Below are 24,559 nucleotides of genomic sequence, written 5' to 3' on the forward strand. Positions count from 1 at the left end.
GCAAACTCAGGAATTCCAGGCTAACTCTTTGCAACTCAAGCCTCACTGTCTGAGCTTATGGGGAAGAATATTCCATTTTATGTAAAATATGGAATTCGTGTGACTAAGTTGCCATAAAATTTCCTGCAGGAGGACAGAAAGCTCACAGCCTGGGTATTTGTGTCTTCTCTCCCATGTTCAGCAAGAATGGATGGGTGTCCTGTGTCCCATGGGTCGAGTCCAGCCCGTGTCCGAGGACCATGCAGACACTGGCGTCCTTCCTCCAGCCGCAGGCCTTCTGTGCCAGCCTTCCCATAGGATCCTCTGCCCCTGCAATACCTACTTCTTGCTGGCCCCACAGCCCTCTAGGCCTTTGCATCTGCCACTTGGCTTGCTCGCCCCCTGTCCCTGCCTGGTCCACCCCTACAGCTTCTTCGAGTCTTCCTTGAAATGCTGCCTCCTCCAGGGAACCTCTCCCAGTGTGAGCAGGGGCTTTTGATTGTATCAGGCTCTGCTGCTGCCTCACTCAAACTGGGATGGGGGATGTACAGGAAGGGTCTCCAAACAAAATACTAAGTGGCCAGACCTTAACTGGCCTTAGGACAAGGACTAGGGTGAGGATGGAGGCCACTTGCTGTGCTAGGTATTAACCCTTTAGCTTCTGGGTCAGGGGGATGAGCTGGAGCACCCGGGGTGTTGAGATGAGGGGTGGGGCGTGCAGGCAGGGTGGCTTGGGGGAGTGGCTTTGCTGCATTGGGCACAGGGGTTTCAGTGTGTTAACAACTACCTCAGTCCTGCCATTGAACACTGGCTGAATATGTGCCCTTGAGCAGCCTGGGGACGGATGGCCACTAAGGCCTCTTAGCTGGCCAGACCCAGATCAGCCTCAAGGACTTTGTGGTTAATACCGTGCTTCAGCCCTGGAAACTCACAGCTTCTGCACCCCTTTGTCTCACTGGGCTTTCAATTCCCAGACGTGAGAAGTTGAGTGGCTTGGCTCAGACCAGGGGTCTGCCCCATCACACTCAGCTGCTGCTGGAGAGCCCCTGGGTACCTCGAGGCCTCTGGGCGCCACCGTGGCTTCCCAGAAGGGGGAGGCATTGGGCAGGGCTGCCTGGCAGCCTGCAGGGCTTCCACTGTGCCCCCTGCTGCTTTACAGCCTGTTTGCCCAGCATGGTTGTCCCTGCCTGCCCTGCAGTGGGGGTGCTGCGCGCACAGTTGGTCTTCCTCCTACCTGGTGTCACCCGTGTCCAGCCCAATCCTGTCGTGTGACAGTTGGTGGACTGGGTTTTTTGCAGAATGAATCTAGGACCTCAGTGAGCAGCTCAGGTCATAACTGCCTGTCAGCTGCCTCATAACAGATTAAAGCCTTGGCTATGGAATCCTCGGAGGTCTTTGTAACCTTTTGATGCAGAGCAAGTCCCTTCACCTCCTGAGCCTCAGTACTCTGTTCTGGAGTGCGGGGGCAGCAGTACCTCCCTTCTGACATCCTTGCGCAGGCCAGCTAAGGTGGTGGTGTACAGCACTGAGCCAGGTTCATGCCGAGAGGTGATAAGGGTGATATTTCATCTACCATGTAGGCTGCAGGCCTTCAGAGGCCCAGCCTCTTTTCCTGTCTGAGGTCATGGTAACAAGGCTAGGCTAGGTTCCAGGGCCCCTCCTTCTGTCACAGCAATGGCAGGTCCCTTGATGGGCCATTTCTGGAGCTCCCATTTGAGAGGCACAGTTTCTGGGGACCTGCTGCCCTGGCAGCCTCTGCCCTCATTTTCCCTGGCCTTCATCTTTTAGCCTGATTCTGTTGAATATTCTGTATCTTTAGGAGTTTTGTAACTTGAAGTCCTCTGTGGAAAGAGGGTGGTGTATGCATGTTTAATTAATTCTATCTTCAAAAACAAAAGTTGGCATGTCATTATAAACACACACTTAAGAGTATGAGTGAGCAGGACCCCCAGCAAAGTGGGCCCACTCTGGGCCTCTGAATCCCCTGGGACTGTGGGAGCCAGGTCCCCAGCTGTGCCTGCTGCCTTCCCAGGGACTAGTTCAGCTTCATAAACTATTAATTGTTATGGCCTCCCAAAGGGCAGTGAGTCTTGGGAGTGTGTCCATTTCTCCAGCCCAGTGAGAGGATACCTGGGTCAGCAGGCAGAGTGCAGAAAGCTGAAGAAGAAGGAGCCGGAAGTCGGTACAGATCAGTTGCTCCAGTGCCTCCCTTCACAGTGACACGTTCTGAGGCTTTCAAGGTCTTTGTAATGGAAGCTGCCTCTTTGTGAATGCCACGTGCCTCGTGACAAATGTGCTATTTGAACCCTCGTAGGACTACCCAGCAGTAAGGTTTTTAGCTGTTGATAATACTGTGCTTAGTAAATGTTCTTTTTTATATTCATGAATTCAAATTAGATACTCTGTACTGTATCCAAAAAGGAAAAGTATATTCACTTCAGTCAGTATTTATTTAATAGATTTTTTTTCAATGCCTGTCCTGTGCCAGGTATTTCACATGTGCCTTGCTCATGTACTAAGAAGTAGTATGTGAGCAGGTTCCTAAATGAAGGAGCAGCCCTGTGAAAATCTAGGGAAGAGTGTTCCAGATGGAGGGAACAGCAGGTGCAAAGGGCCTGGGGCTAGAAGTGCTGGGTATTTAGGAGTAGCTCTTAGACCAGTATTTGGCTGGCCTGGAGGAGCTGGAGAAGGGAAAATAGGCTTCCAAGGATTCACAGAAGAAAGGCTGTTCCTGTCCTCAGGGGACTCACTCACCTCTGGAGACAGATCTGGCGCCTGGCCTGCAGTAATCCCTCAGTGAATGGTAGCCAGAATGACCAATGGCAGTGGCAGCATTTCAGAATAAGTGGAAGAAGAAGAAGTAGAAGTGGAAGTAATTTTACCATATTTGGGAGCATGAGCCACAAGAAGGGCAGCCTGACTCAGCTTGGGGCAGGGATGGGAGGGTGGATGGTAGATTAGGGAAGGCCACCAAGATGGGAGGCTGGTGGTGTGTTTATATTATTATGGGGATAGCACTTTACACAGTCAGAGCCCATGTCCTTGAAAAGGCCTGCAAGGGCTCCTGAGCTGGTCCCCCGCCCTTACCTGTGTGGCCCCACTGAGGCCCTCCTCACCCTCACTGTTCTGTGTCAGCCACACCACTCCTAGCTCACCTTCCCACACACAGCATGGTGCCACCTTGGGGCATTTGCACCTACCGGGCCTCTCCCCAGGTGGCTGTTCCCCAGGTAGCTTTAAGGCCAGTTCTCTCAGCTCCTTCAGGTCTTTGCTCCAAAGCCACCTTTTCAGTAAGACTATTCAGAACACTCCAGTAAAAAATTGGAGTGCACTTATCCACTCATCTCCCAGGTACCCCTTACCAGGCTCTTCCTTTTGATAAATGCATCAGCATTTCATAGCATCTGTTACTATACACACACACACACACACATTTATAGTGCTCATTGTATGTTGTCTTTTTCCCCACGCAGAATGTAAGATCCTCGAGGACAGGAATTTCAGTACCTCCATATTCCAAGTCCCTAGGACAGTGCCTGGCACATGGGAAGAGCACAGTTATACTGGTTGAATGAATAAATGTTGGAACTCAGAGAGTGTCAGCAGAGATGGAGAGGGGGTGGATCTGAGAAAGTTACGAGGTGGGGTCGATAGGACTTGGTGGCAGATTGGTGGGAGTTGGTGGGGGCTGAGGCCTAGGTTCCCAACTGGGGGTCTGGCTGGTGGTGGTGCCCCTCCCCAGTACAGAGAGCACGGCAGGGTGGTGTGGAGGGGAGTTATGGGGACAGGTCTCAGCGCTATGTTTGAGCTATCATCAGACACCCAGGTGATAATTTCTAGAAGGTAATATAGGCAAGTAGTTGGATCTCAGAAGAATTGTCTTGCTGGGAGATAGAGATTGATTTGAGAGGTCAGCGTGCAGATGGCACCTGAGGCTGTAGCTTCATCGGTCTCAGAAACAGAGCCTGTGGAGTGAGGGAAGGGTCAGAACCAGAGTCCTGGGGAAACAGGAACCTGCAATGACAGCACGGAGAACAAGGGGATCGTAGGCAGAGACGGTGAAGTGTAAACAGGAAGAAGGCAGTAGAGTGGTGTGAAGAGCTGAGAAAGGAGCTTCTGGAAGGGGGGAGGGGCAGTTAATCCTGGCAGATGAAACACAAAGATTCAGAAAGCTGAAGATTGAGGAAAGTATACTTAATCTTTTTAGAATTTTGTTTTATTAATGATATAAAATAGCAAATTCCTTAATTAGCATAAATTATAAAAATCTGTGGTATGAACTTATTCCACTTTTCAGCCATGTAAACTTTTTAAAATTGTATTTTCTGACAACGGTGTCACTGGTCTTATACCTCTTCTCTGTCTTAATGTTTTGTGCAGAACTCAGTAATTGCTCAGATCATAGGAAAACAATACATTTTCTCATAGGTGTGTAGATTAGCCTCTGGGTTCTGTCTTGAGCCTTGGAGCATAAATAGGTGAGAATAATGCGTATAAAATGTAAATAAGTATTCTGAAGTGAATGGTTTGAAGGCTTAAGATAGTAGCACCTGAATTCTTTCAATTTTCAGTGTGAAAGCAGATTTCCAATGAGGTTACAATAACATGAGTTTTTATTTGAAGGAAAATTCATCATCACAGACAGAATCATTTCTGTTAGTCAGGGTAAGACTCGGCTGTGGTAACAAAGATCACCCAGGAACCATTGCCTTAGTGACAGAGAAGTTTCTTCCTTTGTGACAGCCTGAGGGGGAGGCTCCAGGCCATAGGACTCGGCTCCTCAGGGCCCCAGGTGGTTTCCAGGTGTCGCTCCCACTGGGTTGCTGCCATGCCTGAACTGTGACCAGAGGGACGAAGTACGAAAGGGCACACCCGCAATCTGAAAGCCTAAACCAGAAGCGGCATTCCTCCGTTCCACTGGCAAATACTCAGTTACCTAACCACTTGGACCTTGGAAATGGCATCTAATCAAGTTCCCAAGAAGAGGAGAATAGATTTTAGTGTAGAACTGTTAAAGAAAAACCAGAGCTAGACAGTAATTAAAGCAGTAAAAACAGATTTTATTCAGGAACTAATGCAGCAGGGGAAGAGACCTCAGTATAGAACTGGGCTCAGTTCCCACACAGCAAGGCCAAGAGTTATAGCCAAGGAGCAGGGTGCGCTTAGGTGAGGGAAAATTACTAAAAGGGGACATTGCAGGTCCCTTTGATGTGGGGATTCTAGCTAAACCAATATGACAAGATTCTTGCTGAAAGCAGGCCAGGGCCCTCAGATACCCCCTGGGGGATGGAATTTGATCAGTTATCGAGCATGATCAGATATCAACAGTGGAAGATTCTGACTAAACCAACTTAGCATGACTTTTGTTAAAACTGGGTGATGCACAGATGGCATAAATCCAAAGGACATGAAAGTCCAAATGTGGCGGCCTAGTTGGCAAGAAGGTTCAGAAAAGCCTAACTAATGTTTGATCAAAGAGAATCTGTCACATTTAGCAGTCTCACTCACAATAGCCTTTATTTTTAGTATCTCCATCAAAATCTGAATATTTTAATAAACACTAGGAACTTATCCTATTCATTGCTACAGATTATGGAAGGCTTGGACTTTTATGAAGCACTAGAGAATGGGGCACCTCCCAGGTGAATTCATTCACATGTGTTTTTGGAGTATCTGTTATGTGCTAGGTCTCCTCTTGGCTCCAGGGATGAGTAGGGGACAAAGCAAGAAGGACCTGGTCGTTCAGATCCAAGACAGGCCCGTGGACTTAGGTTACCTGGTCTCTTTCTATTAAAAAGATCCAACCATTTGTTATCTGTTCTGTAAGTGAAGGGTTTTTCCATGAATCTTCATCTTTCCATGCCAAAAACAAGTTTTCAATAGTACAGTTACATGTTAACATATCAAGCAGCTAGGTGCCCTGAAAATCTGGGATATCTCAGCAACCCTTTCAGTAGTCAAAATTTCATTTCTAAAATTGGCAGCTAAGCTTTCTCAGATCCTCAAAAATTACCAGCCTGAAATGATGGCCTGGTGTGGAACATGTGAGTCCTGGTGATGTATAGCCTTTGTTTATGTGGATTCACATTGGCAATCTCATTATTGATCTGGAAATTTTATTTCCCAGTTTGCAAATATTTATGTGCTTTAGCCTCAGGAAAAATAACATGCCCTCTGTTTTTATGGAAAGACCTAATGCTCTGCAGCAAACCCTAGTGATTTTTTAGACTATACTGTATGTCAGGATTAATATTCTCCAATTTTAAAACATATTTTTTAAAAGATGGACTTTTTTTTCTAGCTTTATGTTTTTGAAAGATAATAAGCCCATTTTAGCAGCCATTTTAAAAGCATTGCCAAAGTTAATTGGGCTTTCAGACAGCAGGGGTCTGCCATTTAGAATAATTTATCTTAGCTTCTATCCATACTGATTTAGTTTAGTGGGGAAGTAATCTATCTGTCCATTTCTGTTCAGCTAAAAAGTGTATATGCATTCATAGGCCATTTCATGATTCAAAGAAAAGTTGTGTATATTCATAGGTCATCTCATTATTTGGAGAAAATGTGTATATATTCTAGGTTATTTCATTATGCAGGAAATGTATATTAGTGACTAGAAAGATAAATCTTGATTTACCACATGTATTTCATGGCAGAAATATGTCAGTTCTCATAAATAAGCTGTTTTTAGCTATTCATTATCACCCCACATGAAAGGAGATACTGTATGTGCAACATGCATAGTGAACGGTAAAGAGCTATAGAGATCTTGGTTATCTTAATATTCTTCAAAGGAGATTTTCCAGAGGTCAGTTAAGGATTAAGGATTGCCCAGGTGAAGGTTAGTGAAGGTTTGCCAGGAGGAAGGGGCTGCATGTGACCAGAGCCCAGCAGGCCAGAGCCCCAAGCCACAGTGAGGTGGGGCCCGAATTAGAGCAATGGCGTGCAGAGCTCCTTCAGGAAGGTGGTGGTAGTGTGAAGGAGCAGGAACAAGTTGGGGCTGCCTTTTAGGCAAGGTTACAGGGGCAAGATGAGACTGCTGGCAGGCCAAAACAGGGCCATGCCCTCCAGACCAAAGGTGCCTAAGCCAGAACCCGGGCGGTGGCTGCAGAAATGCAGGACAGGGGTGAAGAACCCCCAAGCACCGGCACCTGCAGGATTGGGACACAGGTGGCATGGGTAGGGGCAGGGGAGGGAGGAATCGAGGAGGACTCACAGCCTGGCCGCAACTGCCACTGAGCGTTGTGGCCTCCTGGACAGGGAGACCAGAAGGGTGCAGAACCAGGTGGTGGAAGGCAAAGCTGGCTCCCAAGAATGAGCACTGCAGCAGATTCCAGGGACTCAGGCTGGCCTGCAGACTGGGATTTCATGTGCAGGAGTCAGTGGTTGAGGAATCATGAAACTGGCATTCTAAAGGGATTGAGCCAGGACCTGCTGTTGGGGGTGAGAAAGGGCAGAGGTTTTACTTGCAGAAGTTGAAGCCACCGGACTGTTTTGGGGCACTCGGACTGCTAATTCTCTGTGTTGTCTCTTTAGGAAACCATATCACCCTAAACTGGAAGCTTTCGTTAGTCACATGTCAAAAGGACCTGGAGCCTCTTTTGAAAGCCCTTTACACTCTCTGCCTCTTTACCCCAATCACCCACTGTGCGAGATGGGAGAGCTCACACAGACAGGTATGTGTGGCAGCCGTTCACTCCCCTGGTCTCGCATCCCCTCCCCCTTTGGTGGACATTTGGAACGAGTACTCCTGGGTGAGGTGCTGCGGGCTCCTGGGGAAGGAGGGACTGGGACCTCAAGCAGCTGAGTCCTCCAGGGTACCTAGCATCTGATTTCTAAAAATCAAAAATAACCTTCTTTTTTTATTTACACAAGCAATGTATGTTCATGGAAGAGAAATTAGGAAGGATGGTTAGGCAAAATGAAGAAAATTTTTAAAATTTAAAGCACCCATAATCCCACCAAAGAAATTCGTACTCTTCCTTCCTGTGTGTTCATTTGCACACCCACACACATGCAATGATATCTTACTAAATACGCTATTTTGTAACCCACTTCTTCACTGAACAATACATTGTGATAATCTTTATCATTAAATACTCATTAACATTATTTCTAATTGCTACATGTTATTCCATTATAGATGGGCCACAGTTAATGTAACCAATACTGTGTTCTTAGATACCCACAGATGAAACACCTGATAGGTTTTAATGTGAAAGATCTTAGGGAAAAACACTTTCGGCAGGTCCCCACTGGGCATGGAGTTTGTTCCTCACGGAAGCGCATCCTTCCCTCTGCAGCCCTATCCATGCCATTGTGCAGCCATTTCATGTCAGGGGAGGTTTCTGTTGACTGTGGGCTCACTTTTGTTGGGAAGAGAAGGAACTGGTGGTCTTCCTAAGAGGTTCTGATTCCCTATTTCTTCAGTCTGGGGCCTCAAAGGACCTTGGTTTGGTCACTGGCCTTTTTGGAAGAATCAGGAGGACCGAATGGCTGTGTTCAGTTTTCTTGTTCCATCAGTATTTAGAACCTCAGCTTTGATGGAAGGAAAGTCTCTGTCTTATCATTGGCCCTGTTGGGTTTTGCCATGTTTTGAAAGCCATTATTATTGGGGAGAATGATGTTGAGGGACAGAGCGAGGCAAGCTCTAACCTGCAAGAAGTTTAGTCAAAAGCTTTTGCTAATTAGTTTACATGCACACACTCCGCATTAGTTTAAAACAGTTCTTATGCTACCAGATCCAGCACCCCCTTTTATCAACAGGTATTTTGTGATGCTCCTTTAACTGTCCCAAAGTGAAATGAAAGTATAACCTTTCTATATACATAATTTTCAGATACGGTTATATCAGGCACCCTAACTGTAATATAAGGGAGAAACAAAAGGGAACTCATTTATTATATAATTCTGTGTGTCTCAGTATGAATGCTTGAGCCCCCCTGCACTAACTAGCAAAGGGAATAAAGTGATTGATGGCCTACACTCAGATGTAGTGGGTGGCTTTGACAGGTACAAGGGCAGACTGCCTGAAGGATGTTGTGTTGGTAACTCTGATACTACATGTTGGGACATAGTTTTTTGACAAGTTCTGATCAAAACACAGATTTATATTATATATCCCCCAATTTATATTGCATTTTTGGAAAATTCAGTGGATGTTAAAGTGATGCAAAAATGGTTTTGTGTTTATGATACACGCAAAAAAAAGGTTCTAGGCTGAAGTATTTACACAGGCTTTTCACATGTGGGAATGTCTTGTGGTTCATTCAAAAGTTATGTGGGACAGAAAACAGTCCCTTATGGAGACTGTCTAGCCCCCAGGGCCGCACCCATGAGTTGTCTGAGACATTCCTCCCCATATTATTGTGACAACCCAACCCCCAAACTGTCCCTGAGGGCAGAACCATGCTTGCTGAGAACCACAGGTCAGACTGTCCGGCTGAATTATAAGGATTCAGGGTGACTCACAGACTCTAAGGGCAAGAATACAACCAGCCTCCATAGACTGACAGTCCCAGCCACACCCAGAGGTGAACTTGCATGTCCAGATACATGAGAGAGAGAATCTTACGGGTCAGTCTTGAGGGTCAGCTGGCCAGGAGGTCGGGGTGACCGGGCATTGAGCAGGGGGCACCCAGCCTCTAGCCTCTGGATCCAGGGGCTGTTCCCTGAGAAGTGGTGGGGGGAGGGACCCTCACACACTTAGAGATTATCATTTATTCTGAGGTTTCTTCTCAATTGCTCTATTATCATTTTCTAAATTAATATTACTCTAGAAATCATTTTTGCAGTGGTTTGCTCCTGTTCCCTATTCTCTTTTAATGATCACTTTTATCTTCTATTTTAAATTTCATTAAAAATGCATAACTGTTATAACAATCATTTATAACTGGCACACTTTTGGCACCCCACAGTAACTATATAAGATGGATCATTAGTGCCTATTCTGTTCAAGATGCTTTGGCAGCTGCTGAGTGTAGGGGAGGAGACAGCAGAATGAGCAAGGTGCTCCCCTGCCTGTCCTCAAAGAGCCTGGAGCTGCAGTGGGGCACTGTGCACAGAGACAGCGAACTGTACTGCTGCAAGCTGCTCGGTCTTACAGGACAAACACAGGCCTTGGAGCAGACAGACCTATAAAACAGGGCTAGTGATACCTTCCCAACAGGGCTGGCAGTGATTTACAGTAGGTAGCTTGTGCACAGTGCTAGCATGAGCTATGCTCAGTGAATGCAGCTAATGTCCTAGAGGTCCAGCATGTGGGGGCAGAAAGGAATTATTCATTCAACCAGGGGGAGAAAGAAAGATGACTACAGAGGAGGTAGTATTGAAGCCAGGGCTTGGATGAGGATACCTCTGGATAGAGAAAGGGGAAGGGCATGAGCAAAAGTCACAAAGATGCAGGCTGTGTTTGGAGAGTGAAAAACTCTAATTTGCTAGAACTGTATTTCTGCTTGAATGTATAGGGAGAAGGTGCTTGAGCAGGGGCAAAGAGCACAAAGTTGGGGCCAGATGGGAGCTTGAGTTCTGCCTGTGCCACTTCGTAGCTGTGACTAGCTCAAAGCCTCAGTTTCCTCATCTGTAAAATAAGGAAAATGGGGGTAATAATAACATGCCTTCTTTTGTGGGTTTTGGGAGGATTGAAGGAGAAAGGTCTGGCTCACAGTAAGCACTACAACTTTAATATATGTAGCCTAAGGATATAAGGTAGGTAGATCCAGAGGTAAATTAGGGCCAGACATAGATTCTTAATGTTTGTCATTCGCTGTTTGCCTCTTTTTGCAAATCACTTTGGAAATGCTAAGACCCTGTCTGGGCCCAGATGATACCTGCCCTCAGTATTCTTCATTCAGAGCAGAACCCATTCCCCTACCTGGGCCAACACAGGTGCCTCTGTCTCACACATTTTGGCCTTAAGTTGTCCCAGCTTTTCAAACTGTTTGGGCATCTGCATAAATGACAGTACTGGTCATAGGGCCTGCATGTAGTATACATTCTCAGAGAATTCCTATTTATTAGTGAAATTTCATCCCCTTACATCCTGTTGGCTGTGGGGTGAACTCGCTTTTATCTTCAATTGCCTTTTCCTGCTTGAAAATAGGCTTTTTCATTTTTTTTTTCAAGATAATTTATTCCTGACTGGTAGTTCAAAATGAAAACAACTAAAAGGTACACTTAAAACTCTTGCTCCTACTATGATCCGTCCACCCATTTCAGTGTCCCTGTCACCCTCAGTTAACCATCAATACTAGTTTCTTATGCTTCCTTCCAAAATTTCTTTATGCAAAACACAGGCCTTATGCAAATATACATCCTTGTTTTTCCCTCATTTTTGTTTAAAAGAAGCATAATGAAAATACTGTTTTGTCCTTTCCTGTTTTTAAAATATATTATCTGGGTGTCTGGGAGATCACTCCATATCCATACAGAGAGTGTATCCTTGTTGATGAGCCAGCAAAGCCCCAGAGGAGTAGGCAGAACTTACCTGGAAGGACAGCAGAGAGCCTTTGTCTGGGAGAGTAGGGAGGAGCGGACACAGGAGGGAACTTCCAGCACTGAGGGGTCTAAGTACCAGCAAGCAACTTCTCTCTTTCCCGGACTGATTTCTGTGAGGTCTCCCTGTACACTGAGGAGGGCTGTGCCCTGAGCAGGAGGGGGAAGCTCTCCTTAGGCCCATGCCAATTACAGCCTAGACATCCACCGGCTGGGAGGTTCCTACCCTGAGGCCACCAGTCAGCACACCTCCCCCAGGGAAGGGGCTGGTCAAGAGGGAGGGATGGAGGCAAATGGTCCTTGTGTTCCCGAGAGAGGTCATGGGTCCTGAGGACAGGGCTGCACTCTGCTTATCCCTTCATGGGTAATTTGAGGGGCTCCCTTCACAAGTTGACATGAACTCATTCTTGCAGCTTCCACACAGTGGAGAATGGCCTCGATTATATTATCTTACCTTGACCTAAAAGCATTCCAAAGTTGGACACTGTGATGGTGCAGTCTTGTCCTCCTACATATATACATAACAATATTATATGCAGCAGTAATAGTAGTATACCTCCATGCAGGTTCCTGGACCCTATTCCAATGTGTAAGTATGTGGGAGGGGGTCTTCCCACACATAACACAAAGCAATTCTCAAGCACCAGCAGGGTGTTGGAGAACTCAATCCTGATGCTATCTGGAGACAGCAGCAGATTCCCCAGGTTAAGGGCTCCATTCTACAAGGCTGCCCCCAACCCCCTACTCCAGGCTCTGGTTGCAAGCTCCAGGCAGCCAACCTGTGCTTCTTCTGACCTACTGGCTACAGATTGGAAGTTCCCACAACCTCCCCGTTAGGTTCAATTAATTTGCTAGAGTGGCTCACAGAACTCTGGAAAACAACATTTACCAGTTTAATAAAGGATACTGAAAAGGATACAAGTGAACAGCCAGATGAAGAGATACACAGGGCAAAGTCCCAAATAAAGGAGCTTCTATCCTTGTGGAGCTTGGGGCCTGACTCAGTGGCACGTGGAGGTGTTCTGGTTCCCCACGCATAGAGACTCTCCCTCTGGGGAGGAGCAGGACCCCCGAGAGCAGAGAGTGATAAGCTCTTCTCAGGGGTTTTTGTAATGGCTTCATTGCGTAGTATTCATTGACTAAGTTATTGGCCATTGGCTGGTTCAGCCCCCAGCCCCTGCCCTTGGGTGGGGATCCAAACATCTCTCATTAACATGACAAAACACCATGTCACCTTTAAGACAGCAAAGTTTTCAGGAACTATGGATGAAGTCCAAATATACCTGAGAAATATATATATTTGGTCATATGAATGACCAAATGTGTACTTCTTATGACTCTATATCACAGACACTGACTCAACTTGACTTCACTGTTCTTTCTGTTAAATAAGCTGGTAGTAAGGAAAGTTTGTGTCACTCTGTTTCAGGAGTCGTGCAGCATCTGCAGAACGGCCAGCTGCTGAGGGACATCTATCTAAAGAAACACAAACTCCTGCCGAATGACTGGTCCGCAGACCAGCTTTACTTGGAGACCACTGGGAAAAGCCGGACGCTGCAAAGTGGGCTGTCCTTGCTTTACGGCTTTCTCCCCGATTTTGACTGGAAGAAGATTTATTTCAGGCACCAGCCAAGTGCTCTGTTCTGCTCTGGAAACTGCTTTTGTCCAGTGAGAAACCAGTACCTGGAAAAAGAGCAGCGTCGGCAATACCTCTTGCGTTTGAAAAACAGCCAGCTGGAGAGGACCTACGGGGAGATGGCCAAGATCGTGGACGTGCCCACCAAGCAGCTCCGAGCTGCCAACCCCATCGACTCCATGCTCTGCCACTTCTGCCACAACGTCAGCTTCCCTTGCACCAGGAATGGCTGCATTGACATGGAGCACTTCAAGGTGATCAAAACACATCAGATAGAGGATGAGAGAGAGAGGCGGGAGAAGAAACTCTATCAGGGGTATGCGCTCCTAGGCGCTCACCCCCTCCTGAACCAAACCATCGACCGGATGCAGCGTGCTGCAGAGGGCAGGAAAGAAGAGGTCTTTGCCCTCTACTCAGCTCACGATGTCACTTTGTCACCAGTTCTCAGTGCCTTGGGCCTTACAGAAGCCAGATTCCCAAGGTTTGCAGCCCGGTTGATCTTTGAGCTCTGGCAAGACAGAGAAAAGCCCAGTGAGCATTCCGTCCGGATTCTTTACAACGGTGCCGATGTCACATTCCACACCTCATTCTGCCAGGACCACCACAGGCATTCTCCCAAGCCCATGTGTCCCCTTGAAAACTTAGTCCGCTTCATCAAAAGGGACATGTTTGTGGCCCTGGGTAGTAGTAGTACTAATTATTACGAGGCATGTCACAAGGAAGGATTCTAAAAGGTACATGGTGTAGTACTTAAAAAAATCGATGCCAATACAGAGGGATGGGAAGACCCACTTCTAGTTCTCTCCATTGCTAAGGGTACAAGATTATTGATTTTTAAAGGCTAGAAATTGTGTTTGGAGCCATATAGATGGTTTGGGTTGAGTAAGTATGTTGCTGTAGTTGGGTACATGAGTTACTTAGTACATGATGGCCTGTGCACAGACAAGAAGGTACTTTATCATAGCCAGGCTTTGCTTACAATGCCAGAGTATTTCTATACCCAAAGTTGCCAATTGAGATGTATATTCTTTTGATTCTCCATGGTACTGTATGATGGAACCAGCAAACCTCAGCCAAAATTTTCTTAATCTGGGAGTTTTACCTTGTCCTTATTTAGTGAAAAATTTCCCAAAGTGATTTATCAAAAAGAGGGGTTAGTAAACTTTTTCGGTAAAGGGCCAGATAGTAAATATTTTAGACTTTGTGGGCCAAAAGGCTACATACATTTTCTGTCACAATCTTAGACTCTGTTCTTGTAACTTGAAAGCAACCACAGACACTACATTAATGAATGAGTGTTGCTGTGTTCACAGCTGTACAAAACAGGTGGTAGGCCAGTTTGGCCCGTGGGCTATAGTTTGCCGACCCCGGATCTAAAAAAACAGGCTCTCTTACAATTGCACTTTCAGCACTTTGAAAACCAGTTGGATGCTAAGAATTATTCACTGGTGCCTCCAGTAACTTCTAGAAACACAGAATTTAGTCTAGATCTGACATAACAAAACTTGAGGGGAAATAAACATTGAATCAGAATGAATCATAGAAAACTTAGTATAATACTTGATGTCCATGACGATTGTGGTATAAAATGCTGTAGTCTATTTGCTGTATAGGTTGATTTTTGTATTCCATTTAGTATTTTTATAGTCTAGGAAAATATTTTCTAGAACCAGTTTTAGATGGGCTCTTATTCCTATGTAATACTCAATTTACTGTACCTGCTTGGTGGTTCAAAGGGAGCCAGAAGCTGAATGCAGGCACTTTCTTCTGATAAAACTAATTATGACCCGTTCCCTTTGACAAGCCGCAGAATTGGATCAATTTTTAAATCACTTTCATCAGTTTCAAGTGGCAAATAGTGATTGGTTTTTAAATAAGTTTTTGGAATAACTTTGTTACTAGATAGTTAAATAATCTTTATAAGGTATTTTATATATTAGAAGCAATTCTAATTAAATCTGTGATTTTGAATTAAAATGGTGCTAGTTCTGTGCAGAGAAATGTGAAGTACAGCATCATTGGCATTCCAAACTTTTTGTTTCTCGTGCATGTTACATTTGAATACGTCTGTTTCTATTAATAAATTTTTGAAGAATATCCATACTACAACTAATACTTTGTAACCCACAAGTCACTTGGCTTCTTTTGAATTGAGTGCTAATATTTTTTAATTTTATCTTTTGTGTGTGTGTGTGTATAAATAAAAGCGTTTTAAATTAGGTACCTCTAGCACATGTGGGGAAGGCAGGCCAAACCACTTGGCCCGGTGTGGCCAGTGTCTGACTGCACGACGCCCAGAGGGACGACGGAAAAGGACAGCAGTCCTGTGCTGGGCCAGGCTGCAGCTTCCTTCCTTGTCTGCAGCATCTGGCTGGTGAGCCTGGAGGACCTGTCACAGCTGGTGGCCTTGGACTGAGTTAAAATTTAACTGCTTTTTTTATTGCTGAAAATCGTGTGTTGTCTTTTGAGTATTTAAAGCCAAATCAGTCTTATATCTCACAATATATCTGAATTAGAACTACTCAACACAGCTCGAAGATTTAAAAATAAAAGTGAATCAGAAGATCTTTTAAAAGTGAATTTGCAACATCTGTTGGTAAAGGTAAATGCTTTGGATAAGAGCCAACATTAAAAGTGTAGCTACAGGTTTGGCCTCCCAAGACTTCAGGTATGCACGGCATTAAATATCTTCCTCAATATCAAGTTCTGAGACATTTCATTCCATAAACAAACACTGAGCACTGAGCTGAGATTAATGGATTTAGTCCTTGGTTTCTAGCAATGGTCTTAATGGCTGAGCTCATGGCAGGTATGGGTATATACATGTGCATAATCAGCTTTCTTGTTTTTATAATTAAAATTAAATGTGCACACTTAATACTGAAAACAACTTCAAAAGTGAAGTTCTCTAATTTCATCTCCAGAGAGAACACTGTGAGTTATTCAGCAGACATTCCAGAAATTTTCCATAAGTATGCAGAAATGTATGTAATTTTGTAATGGGAACAAGATCATTTTATATATAGTGTACTGTGGCTTGCTTCCTTAAGATACATTTTTTCCACTTGTTTCCTTTAGCAATATGTTGTAGACCTACTTCTCATTAACTTTCTTCCATTAACAGTTATGTCTTGGAGAAATTTCCACACTGAGAGGGAAGGGGAGAGAGAGAGAGATGATAGACAGGTAGATAATTCATAGATAGAGCTCTTTTTATAGCCACTGCATAGTATTTCATGATATAGATGAGGTCTATTTTTAAAGTCTTGTTGAAAATTAGTGAAATTGAAACTTAAAACCAAGGCACTAAAATGGGACCACAAGGCTTTTGTGGTACCCAGAACAAAGCAGAAGGCAAACAATTGCGTGTGTTGATCTTCTAGCCCAACTGAGTGGTTAACCATTTTTCAGTGGAACTGAAGGTATTTATATGAGAGGAATATTCTTTCTTTACTTTCACTTATAAACAAACAGTATAGAAGAACTTTATGTAATACTGCTATTGCACTGCTTGAGGGTCTGCATAGCTACAGCAGATTTAGACTTTTGGAAGATGTGAGTGATTCCTTTTTCTAGAAGACTCTCATAAAAACTGATGCAGGGAATGCAGGGTTGCATGCTTCTGTTCCTGAGAGTTCAAGGAGCCTTCTGAACAGATTTAGCAGCCCAGGCTAGTAGAGGTGTACCCCGGTGTGCCTGAACACAATCGCAAGTAGAAAGCAGAACAGTGGGGTTTGCTTACACGGCAGTCTGGCTTTGATAATGCCTAGCATGGAGTTCTGGCCTGGGCACCAGTTTGCTCCCATTGCTCAAGGCCACTGAATTAGATGTTGGGGTTGGACCCCTCTACAGTGCCTGCCCAGTGGCCAGCTCCGATGAGTAATAATAGCTGCTGCTTAAGAGAAACCAGCTGAATTCATTAGTGTCCAGTCAGGCCTTCCTAGCCTCTGAAGCCCAACTGCCTCTGAGAATGGCCTTGATGAGGAGCCGGTATCCCTGCGGGGCCAGTAGGGCTCCTCCAGAGCTGCAGAGCCCCTCAGAGGGGGACAGCCTGAGGCCTGGCTTCTGGATGTCTGTCCACAGTAAAGGTGACTAGTAAACCACCATTTTGGGACCATGCCTCAGGGGCCCCACGTCTTTATCACTCTCAACTGAGGAGGTTGAGGAGGTTCCTGTTAACCTTCATACAAATGAGGAAACAGGTTCAGCTGGGTGAAGTCAAAGCTCAGAGGCTAACCTGATTTATGTTGCACAGTTAACTTTACAGCGCATGTACTGCGTGACACACCACAGAAAAAGCTTTTCCTGTGGTAACTGAATCCTCCCAGTAGCCATACAAGATACCACATTTGCTGGCAAATATCAGTGAGTATGAAAACATAGTGGGATTACAACAGTTAAAAATTTAAATCCTGAGAATATCCCAACTCTGCCTCTGACCATCTGTGGTTGCTGATTTTGTTAAGAAAAATCTACTTACATGATGTGTATCTAATCTTCGCAGTGATGTTAATTACACTCAGCTAATAGGGGACAGCATCAAATATAATTTTCACTGTCAGGCAGACTGGGACCAGTTGGTTGCCCTAGTTTTATATGAGACATGGACCTAGCAACCTCCAGTAGTACAGATGACCCTTGAAACAGGGATTAGGGACATTAAACTCATGTACAGTCAAAAACTTAACTTTTGACTCCTGAAAACTTGACAACTAATAACCTACTGTTGACCAGAAGCCTACCAGTAAGAGTCCATCAACACATACTTGGTATGTTATATGTATTATATACTGTATTCTTACAATAAAGTAAGCTAGAGGACATATTTTTTTAATTGTCTCAAATCGCTGAAAAATTTTCCAGTATATTTATTGAAAAAAATCCATGTACCCCCACAGTTCAAAAACCAAAGTATTCAAGGGTCAACTGTACTGTCATTCCCACTACAGAAGGAGGGAAGCCTGACAGAGTGACTCATCTGAGGTTTCACATAGCTAGCTAGTATGCAGAGCTGAGACTCAAAACTATTATCCATTTAACTTGAAGGACAATGTTCTTAAGATATGATAATGCCTCTTTGAGCCATGTAGGACTGGTTGGTTACATGCAACAGAAACCTGATTACAGTGGTTAAGAAAATAACGGTTTTTAATTTTCTCCAGTGGCTCCACCATGTCATCAGGAACCCAGCCTGCTATTTACATCCTACTGGATAGAATGGGGTCCCTTGGCCCAACTCCATTGCAAAGGAGTCTAGGAAAGTACTTTTATTGGGCACATTGCTGTCTCAAGCAAATCATACCCCTCTAAATAAGGAAGAAGGGGAAAGTGGATGCTGGGTAAAGAAGTAGCCAAGCTGCCATCTCCAAAGCCACTACATGAAGCTGAAGGGGTGGTGGATGCTGCACCACCCAGACGCCCCACTTCAGGACTCCTCCCAGTGGCAAGGAGTATGCAGACTGGCAGTGCCTCCTTCCAGGGCAGTCACATCAAATGACTGGGCAGGGCGCACCAGCTTCAGTGCTGCCGCAGGGTCAGTTGAGGACAGGTGGGTGTGCTGCTCCCCACGTCAGCCCCATCCTGCTTCCTTCTCTTCCTCCACAGTGTTGACTCCAAGAACACTCCAATAAACGTCCTGCATGCATGTGTCTCAGCGTCTGCTTCCTGGGTACAAACTTGCAAACCCTAGAAGATGAGGCCTCTGCTAGTCTGGGCAGTAAAGCCAGAGTCACTATTTGAAAGGGTTAATGTATCTCTTGATCACTAATGTCTTCTATCACTGCCTTTGAGAGGCTTAGCATTTTATTGTGGAAGCTGAGTAAGCCACATGAAACAACAGGAGAAATCTGATCCTGCCCATTCCAAAGCCAGTTAGAGAGGGCTGTTATACCAAGACTTCCCATTTAGTGAACACATACCAGGGGCTGGGCACTGGGCTCAGCACTCAACTGACAGTCTCACGTTATGAGAAGGCAGTTATTACCTCCATTTACAGGTAAGGAAACTGGCTCAGAGGGAGGCATCTGTCCGGGATTAGGAAGAGGTAGACTCAGGACTGGAGCATGCATCACCCTGGACTAGAAGGCTCCTCCAGCTCCCTCCACACCTACCACTTCCTCTACCCCCTTACTCCGTGAACCTCATACAAATGAGCAAGCAAAACCTGAAACCTGGACTGTGGCCAAGAGTCAGCCCTATTCCAGGAGATGATCTCTTATTCCTTTCTTTTCTCTTTTCCCATTTTTTCCTAATGCAGCATTTCCAAGAAAGTAGGATCATCTTATAAGGGATTATTTTAGCTTAGATCCCTCTGAAAGCAGGGTCTGAGAAAAAAGAAAACTTAAAGAGTGGGTGTTTCTTAGGGAACATGGTCCCAAGGAGCAGATGTGAGGGACGGGGAGGAGAAAGAGGGAAGAGGGAAGGTCAAGGTGAGGCTGCCCACGGCTGCTTTAGCAGGCGAACCCCTGCGAAGCCTTACAAACTGCGTCTCTGAACTGTTCACCTGCGGGAAGAGAGGGGTGAACATTTACCCCTTGGCTCCCATCCACAGCTGTCTCCCAGCACTTCTGGGTAGAGCACACATGGGTGCCCAGCGGGTCCACCTGAGCACTCTGGCATCCAAGAAGCCCTAGGGCAGGAAGCGAGAGGAGGAGATACTGTCAGGTCAAAGCCTGCCTCACCCTGGTCACCACAACAGTGGCAGGGAAAAGACATGAGGCTGAGAAAATTGGAAGTGGAGCAGGAGGTGTGTTTGATGTGAGGATGAGCTAGCATTTGCTAAGCACTCCCGTGTGCCAGGCACTGAGCTGTGGCTTGTAAGTTTCATCCTCATAGAAATCCTGTGGCTTAGAAATCTCATTATTATCTCCCATTTTTAAGATGCAAAGAAACTGAGAAGAGAGGTCTTTGCCAAGGCCTCAGCTGGGAAGTGGCAGAACTGGGATTCAAGTCAGCCTGATGCCTGAGCCCTTGCCCACAATCACTATCCCGTCACATTAAACATTTCTCACCAGGTCCCATGTGAAGGATGTGTGAGGGTTTACTGATACATACCAAACACATACTCAAGACTTCTCCCTGACATATATGGATTGTACATTTGTGTCAGTGCAAATCAGATCATGCCACGCTGTGTTAAAAACCCTTAGCCCTCTACTGCCTTCCAGAGAAAATCCAAGCTCCCTAAGGGGACTCCCAAGTCTGGTTCCCACTTACCTCTACAGCTTTATTACTTGGAATAGTACAAGGCTGAAGGGGTTGTACAAGGACTGCAGCTGTTGACACACTTCTCACATGTCCGGGAGAGAGAAAGGGTCTTGGTGTCACATGTGGGATGTCTAACTTGGAGAATCTCTGAAGGGTACAGTCCTGCCAAGAGTCACCAGCAAATCTTCCTCAGGACCTAACAACCTCCAGTCCTCCACCTTCTTCCCCTTCCCTGTTTGTGTCTAAAGCATGACATCCTAGAAAAGGAAAGAGCCTTGGAACCTCGAATCCAGTTCTGTGTCACTTCCCAGTTGTGAGACCTCAGGCAAATTACCTAGTTCCTCTAGGCATAAGATTCCTCACCTGTAAAGCAGGGTGCTGCCTCCTGCGAGAGTGTACATAAAACGTCAGGCACATGGGGCACCTCTACCATGGCAGCATCATTATTGCCACCAACTTAATCTTTCTTTTAAAAGCTCCAAATCACCCAAACCAGCTGGCATCCAGAATACGTCCCAGAAAGCCCATCAGGAGGCATAGCTCATGCTGTAGGTGTCACTGGGAGGCACAACTCTCTGGGTTCATGGCTTCCCTTTGGGGAATCTTCTAACTCTTCCAATTCAGAACTTGAATCTTCTGAGTCCTGCCTTTGTGCCCAATGCCCTCTTTAACACCTTATATAAACATCTCAATTAATTTGCCAGGGGAAATTAAGCTCATTGCTTGTCCATGTCCCATGTTTCCTTCATTGTCTGTATCTAACATCTATCTCCTGCCTTGGAGTTGCTGTCCATTGCAGAAGCAGCAGCTCCCACAGAGGAACGGGAGTCTGGAGGCTTTACGCCTTTGGTGTGGCCCCTCCATGGACCCTAGGAAAGCTGACAGAGCAGCCGGGGAAGTGACATAAGCATCAACAGAAGACAGATCCTGCCCTCAGTACCTCAGCTTAGGGAGCTGCTCTGTGCTCCTGGGCCAAGCAGGAAGGTGCTCCTCCTCCAGTCTCCCTCCTCCACTACTGCCCAGTGCTTGTGTGTCCCTGGCACAGCGTCCAGGAAAGGCAAGTCTTGCTGGTAGCTAGCTTCCTCCCAGCTCCAAGCCTAGGTTCGGCAGTCCCTAGCTTAGAAGTCTTTCCAGAAGCCTTCCTCAGAAGCTGGCCGGAGACCCAGGCTCCCGCAAGCCTGAAGCCGAACCCCTGGAGTGTTGAGGATGTGCATGTGAAAGGAGGCCACACTGCCCTCTAGTGGCGACTCAGCCAGGCCCTTGCCCTGCAGCTTTTCCTCTTTTCCAGTTCCCACACCGGATGAGGCCGCTTTCCCTGCAAACTGAGGCTCCCTCTGGCGGCGGAGTCGTCTTCTCTCCACCTTCCCACACAACACCCCGCCTTATCCACAGGGGCTCCATTCCAAGACCTCCAGTGGATGCCCGAAACCGCGACGGTATAGACCTCATATATACTATGTTTTTTCCTGTACATACATACCTACAGTAAAATTTGATTTATAAATTAGGCAAGGCAAGAGATTAACAACGACTAATAATAAAATAGAAAAATGATAATATACTGTAATGAAAGATTTGTGAATGCTTCTTCTCTCAAAATATCTTATTGTGCTCTGCTCACCCTTCTTGTGATGAAGTGAGATGAGAAAATCCCTACATGAGACAGATTATAAGTAGAAATTTCACTAGGTGAGAATATCCACAGCCATGCCAGGCGTCCACACCAGAAATCTGGGAATCTCTTAATTCCTACCTCTTTCTGGAGCCTCAGGGCCCTGCTCTCTTCTATAGAGCCATTTGAAGACTGCAGTGAGGTTCTTAAAAAGTCTGGTGAAGGACATAGGCACTGTGATGTAACGTTTGGTGACTGTTGCCGTGATGACAGATCAAGAGGAGGCTCGTCTGCTCCAGGAAGGGGAACTTCGGGGAAGTGAGACCTTGGATAAGGGGGCACTGCTGGACTGTCTTCAGGATGTAGCAAGGAGAAACACTCTGTATCCAAACGGTCTCACCCCAACTGCCCTTTTGTTCCAGTGATGAACCAGCTGTTCGGCACTCTCAACAACTGGCTCCCTGATGGCCAAAGTGGCCTTTTAACTAATGGATCCTGATGGACTACTAACCATTTGAAAAATTAATCCTGAATGATTGCCTGGCTGGTTGGTTAAGTTTCTAAACTACTAACCATTTGATTGACCTACTGGCTTTCTAACTGACCTACTAACCCTAAATACTAAATATCTGATAAGCTTGAACTGCCTACCTAGCTGATTCTTCCACTAACCAGCTGAATGACCGACTGCCCAGCAAAAGACCTGCAGGAGCGACACCCTGGCTGTATAATTAAGGGTAATGGATGGGAGGAGAAACTGCCCCTTCCTCATGTCCTGACTCCTCTGGGGCCTCAGGGCCCTGCTCTCCTCTGAGGAGCCATTTGAAGACTGCAGAAGGAGCACCCAGGAAACTGACCTTCTGATCTACCCCAGGGAGGTTCTTAAAACAGGGTCCCACAGATGGATTTCAATTTGGTTTTCAAAACAGTGTAGAATAAAAGATGCTTGTTTATCTGGGAAAAGAGTTTGCAGCTTTCACTGGATTCTATAAAGGGTCCCCAACACACAAGTATGTTCAGAACTATTGCTCTGGGAAGATGCTCAGCAAACACATTCAGATAAGCTAAGCCCTTACCTGAATTGGTGGCCCACTTCTCCATCCCATCAGGTCAGAGTGGCAAGAAGGTAACTGGGAAGAGTCCGTCATAGTGGACATGGATATAGTAGGAAGGATAAAGGCTGAATTGTGTGTGAAGTTTCCTGAGAGGCCCAAAGAAATCAACATGTGTTCTTTTGGCCTGGAGGCCACACTTAGCCCAGGATGGCAGGACAGCCTCAGATCTTTAATCTGAGATGGATACATGCATCAGGGCCTTTGTCTGGGGCGGGAGTATATGTGTGTGATCATGAGTAGCTATTTGGCAGAGTGTGTACTCGTGTGCTAATAGGGGTAGGTATAACAGAGCTGTGTGGCTATGTGCATGAATATCCTTTGGGTCAAAATGTGCGTGACTAGTTTTGTGAATGGATTGGCATCCATGTGCTCACTCATCCACCCCTCATTTTGCGGGGTTTGAGACAGATTATAAATAGAAATTTCACTAGGTGAGAATATCCGCAGCCATGCCAGCCGTCCACACCAGAAATCTGCGAATCTCTTAATTCCTACCTCTTTCTGAGCCCTTGTCATTCACACGGTCCATTCTACCACTGCCACCACTGGCCCTCATCACAACTTCTGGACTGCTGCTCCGTCCCCAGTGCCCTCTCCTCATGACCTTTCCCGGAAGCACAGCCGCAGTGACCTTGATAGAATGAAGTTAGGGTCACAGCGTCTCCACTTGAAACGGAAACAACTTTACACTCTCAGGGGATAATGCCCATTTCGGTCTGACTCGAGGACCCTTCCAAGGTTGTAGCCCTGCTCACTGGGGACTCTGGGCCCTTCAGGACCCAGAATTTGGACGCTTCACCCCTCAGCCTGGTCCTGTGCAATACCCCAAGGTTTCAGCTCTAGTGCCTCTTGGCCCTAATGTTCCGTTTATGGTGGATTATCAGGTGGGGCTATAATTGTCTGATTACGCTTGGCGATTGTGATGGGCTGAGGACCCAAGTCCGTGTGCTGCAACCCACCCCGAGACACCTCCCCACCGGACACGCAGGCTGCAAGTCAAGGGCAGGCCTTGCACAGCGGTACATGTCTGTTTCCCACGTGGTGGAGCGATAGAAGACGCGGGGTGAAAACGGATGCGCGTGCGCAAAGGGAATAGTAGGAACTACGACTCCCAGAATCCTTCTGACCAAGACTCCATTTCCCAGAAAGCTTCTCGGTAAGGGTACCACCCCGGAACTGCGCTCTATTTTCGAAAGCGGAAGGTGGGGGAACTTGGCAGTAGAGACTGTTTCTGAAGGGATAGAACGGTGCGAGGTTTAGCAGAGCGCTTACCTCCAGGGGTCGTTAGTGAGCGTATGTGTGCAAACCACTCACGGTCACTTTCTTTGTAGGGAAAGGACCTGGCCACAGCCCTTCCGTGCTTGTTGCGCAATGCCGCCTCAGCCTGGCACTCCTGCCTGCTCTCGCATTGTCGGCCAGCCGCCTGTCATCTCTCTAAATGGAGGCCCATAGCTCAATGGTCCCGGGTATCCCTTGTTCCCAAGGCTGCACTGCCCGCCTTCCAGGGGATGAAGACCT

At 46.3% G+C, this 24,559-nt stretch overlaps 1 protein-coding gene across 3 annotated transcripts in view; it reads left to right on the plus strand.

Moving 5' to 3' along the window:
* PXYLP1 (2-phosphoxylose phosphatase 1) overlaps positions 1-15,221 on the plus strand; it is a 70,817-nt gene extending 55,596 nt beyond the window's left edge. For all 3 annotated transcript variants that reach the window (XM_036877310.2, XM_036877309.2, XM_036877314.2), the window contains 2 exons: positions 7,516-7,655; positions 12,902-15,221. In XM_036877310.2, coding sequence (XP_036733205.2) covers positions 7,516-7,655; positions 12,902-13,839 — 1,078 coding nt within the window. In that variant the 3' untranslated portion in view covers positions 13,840-15,221. The remainder of the gene's footprint in view (positions 1-7,515; positions 7,656-12,901) is intronic.
* The last annotated feature ends 9,338 nt before the right edge of the window (positions 15,222-24,559 follow it).

The sequence above is a fragment of the Manis pentadactyla genome, chromosome 1 (genome assembly GCF_030020395.1).
Source record: "Manis pentadactyla isolate mManPen7 chromosome 1, mManPen7.hap1, whole genome shotgun sequence".
NCBI classification, from domain to species: domain Eukaryota; kingdom Metazoa; phylum Chordata; class Mammalia; order Pholidota; family Manidae; genus Manis; species Manis pentadactyla.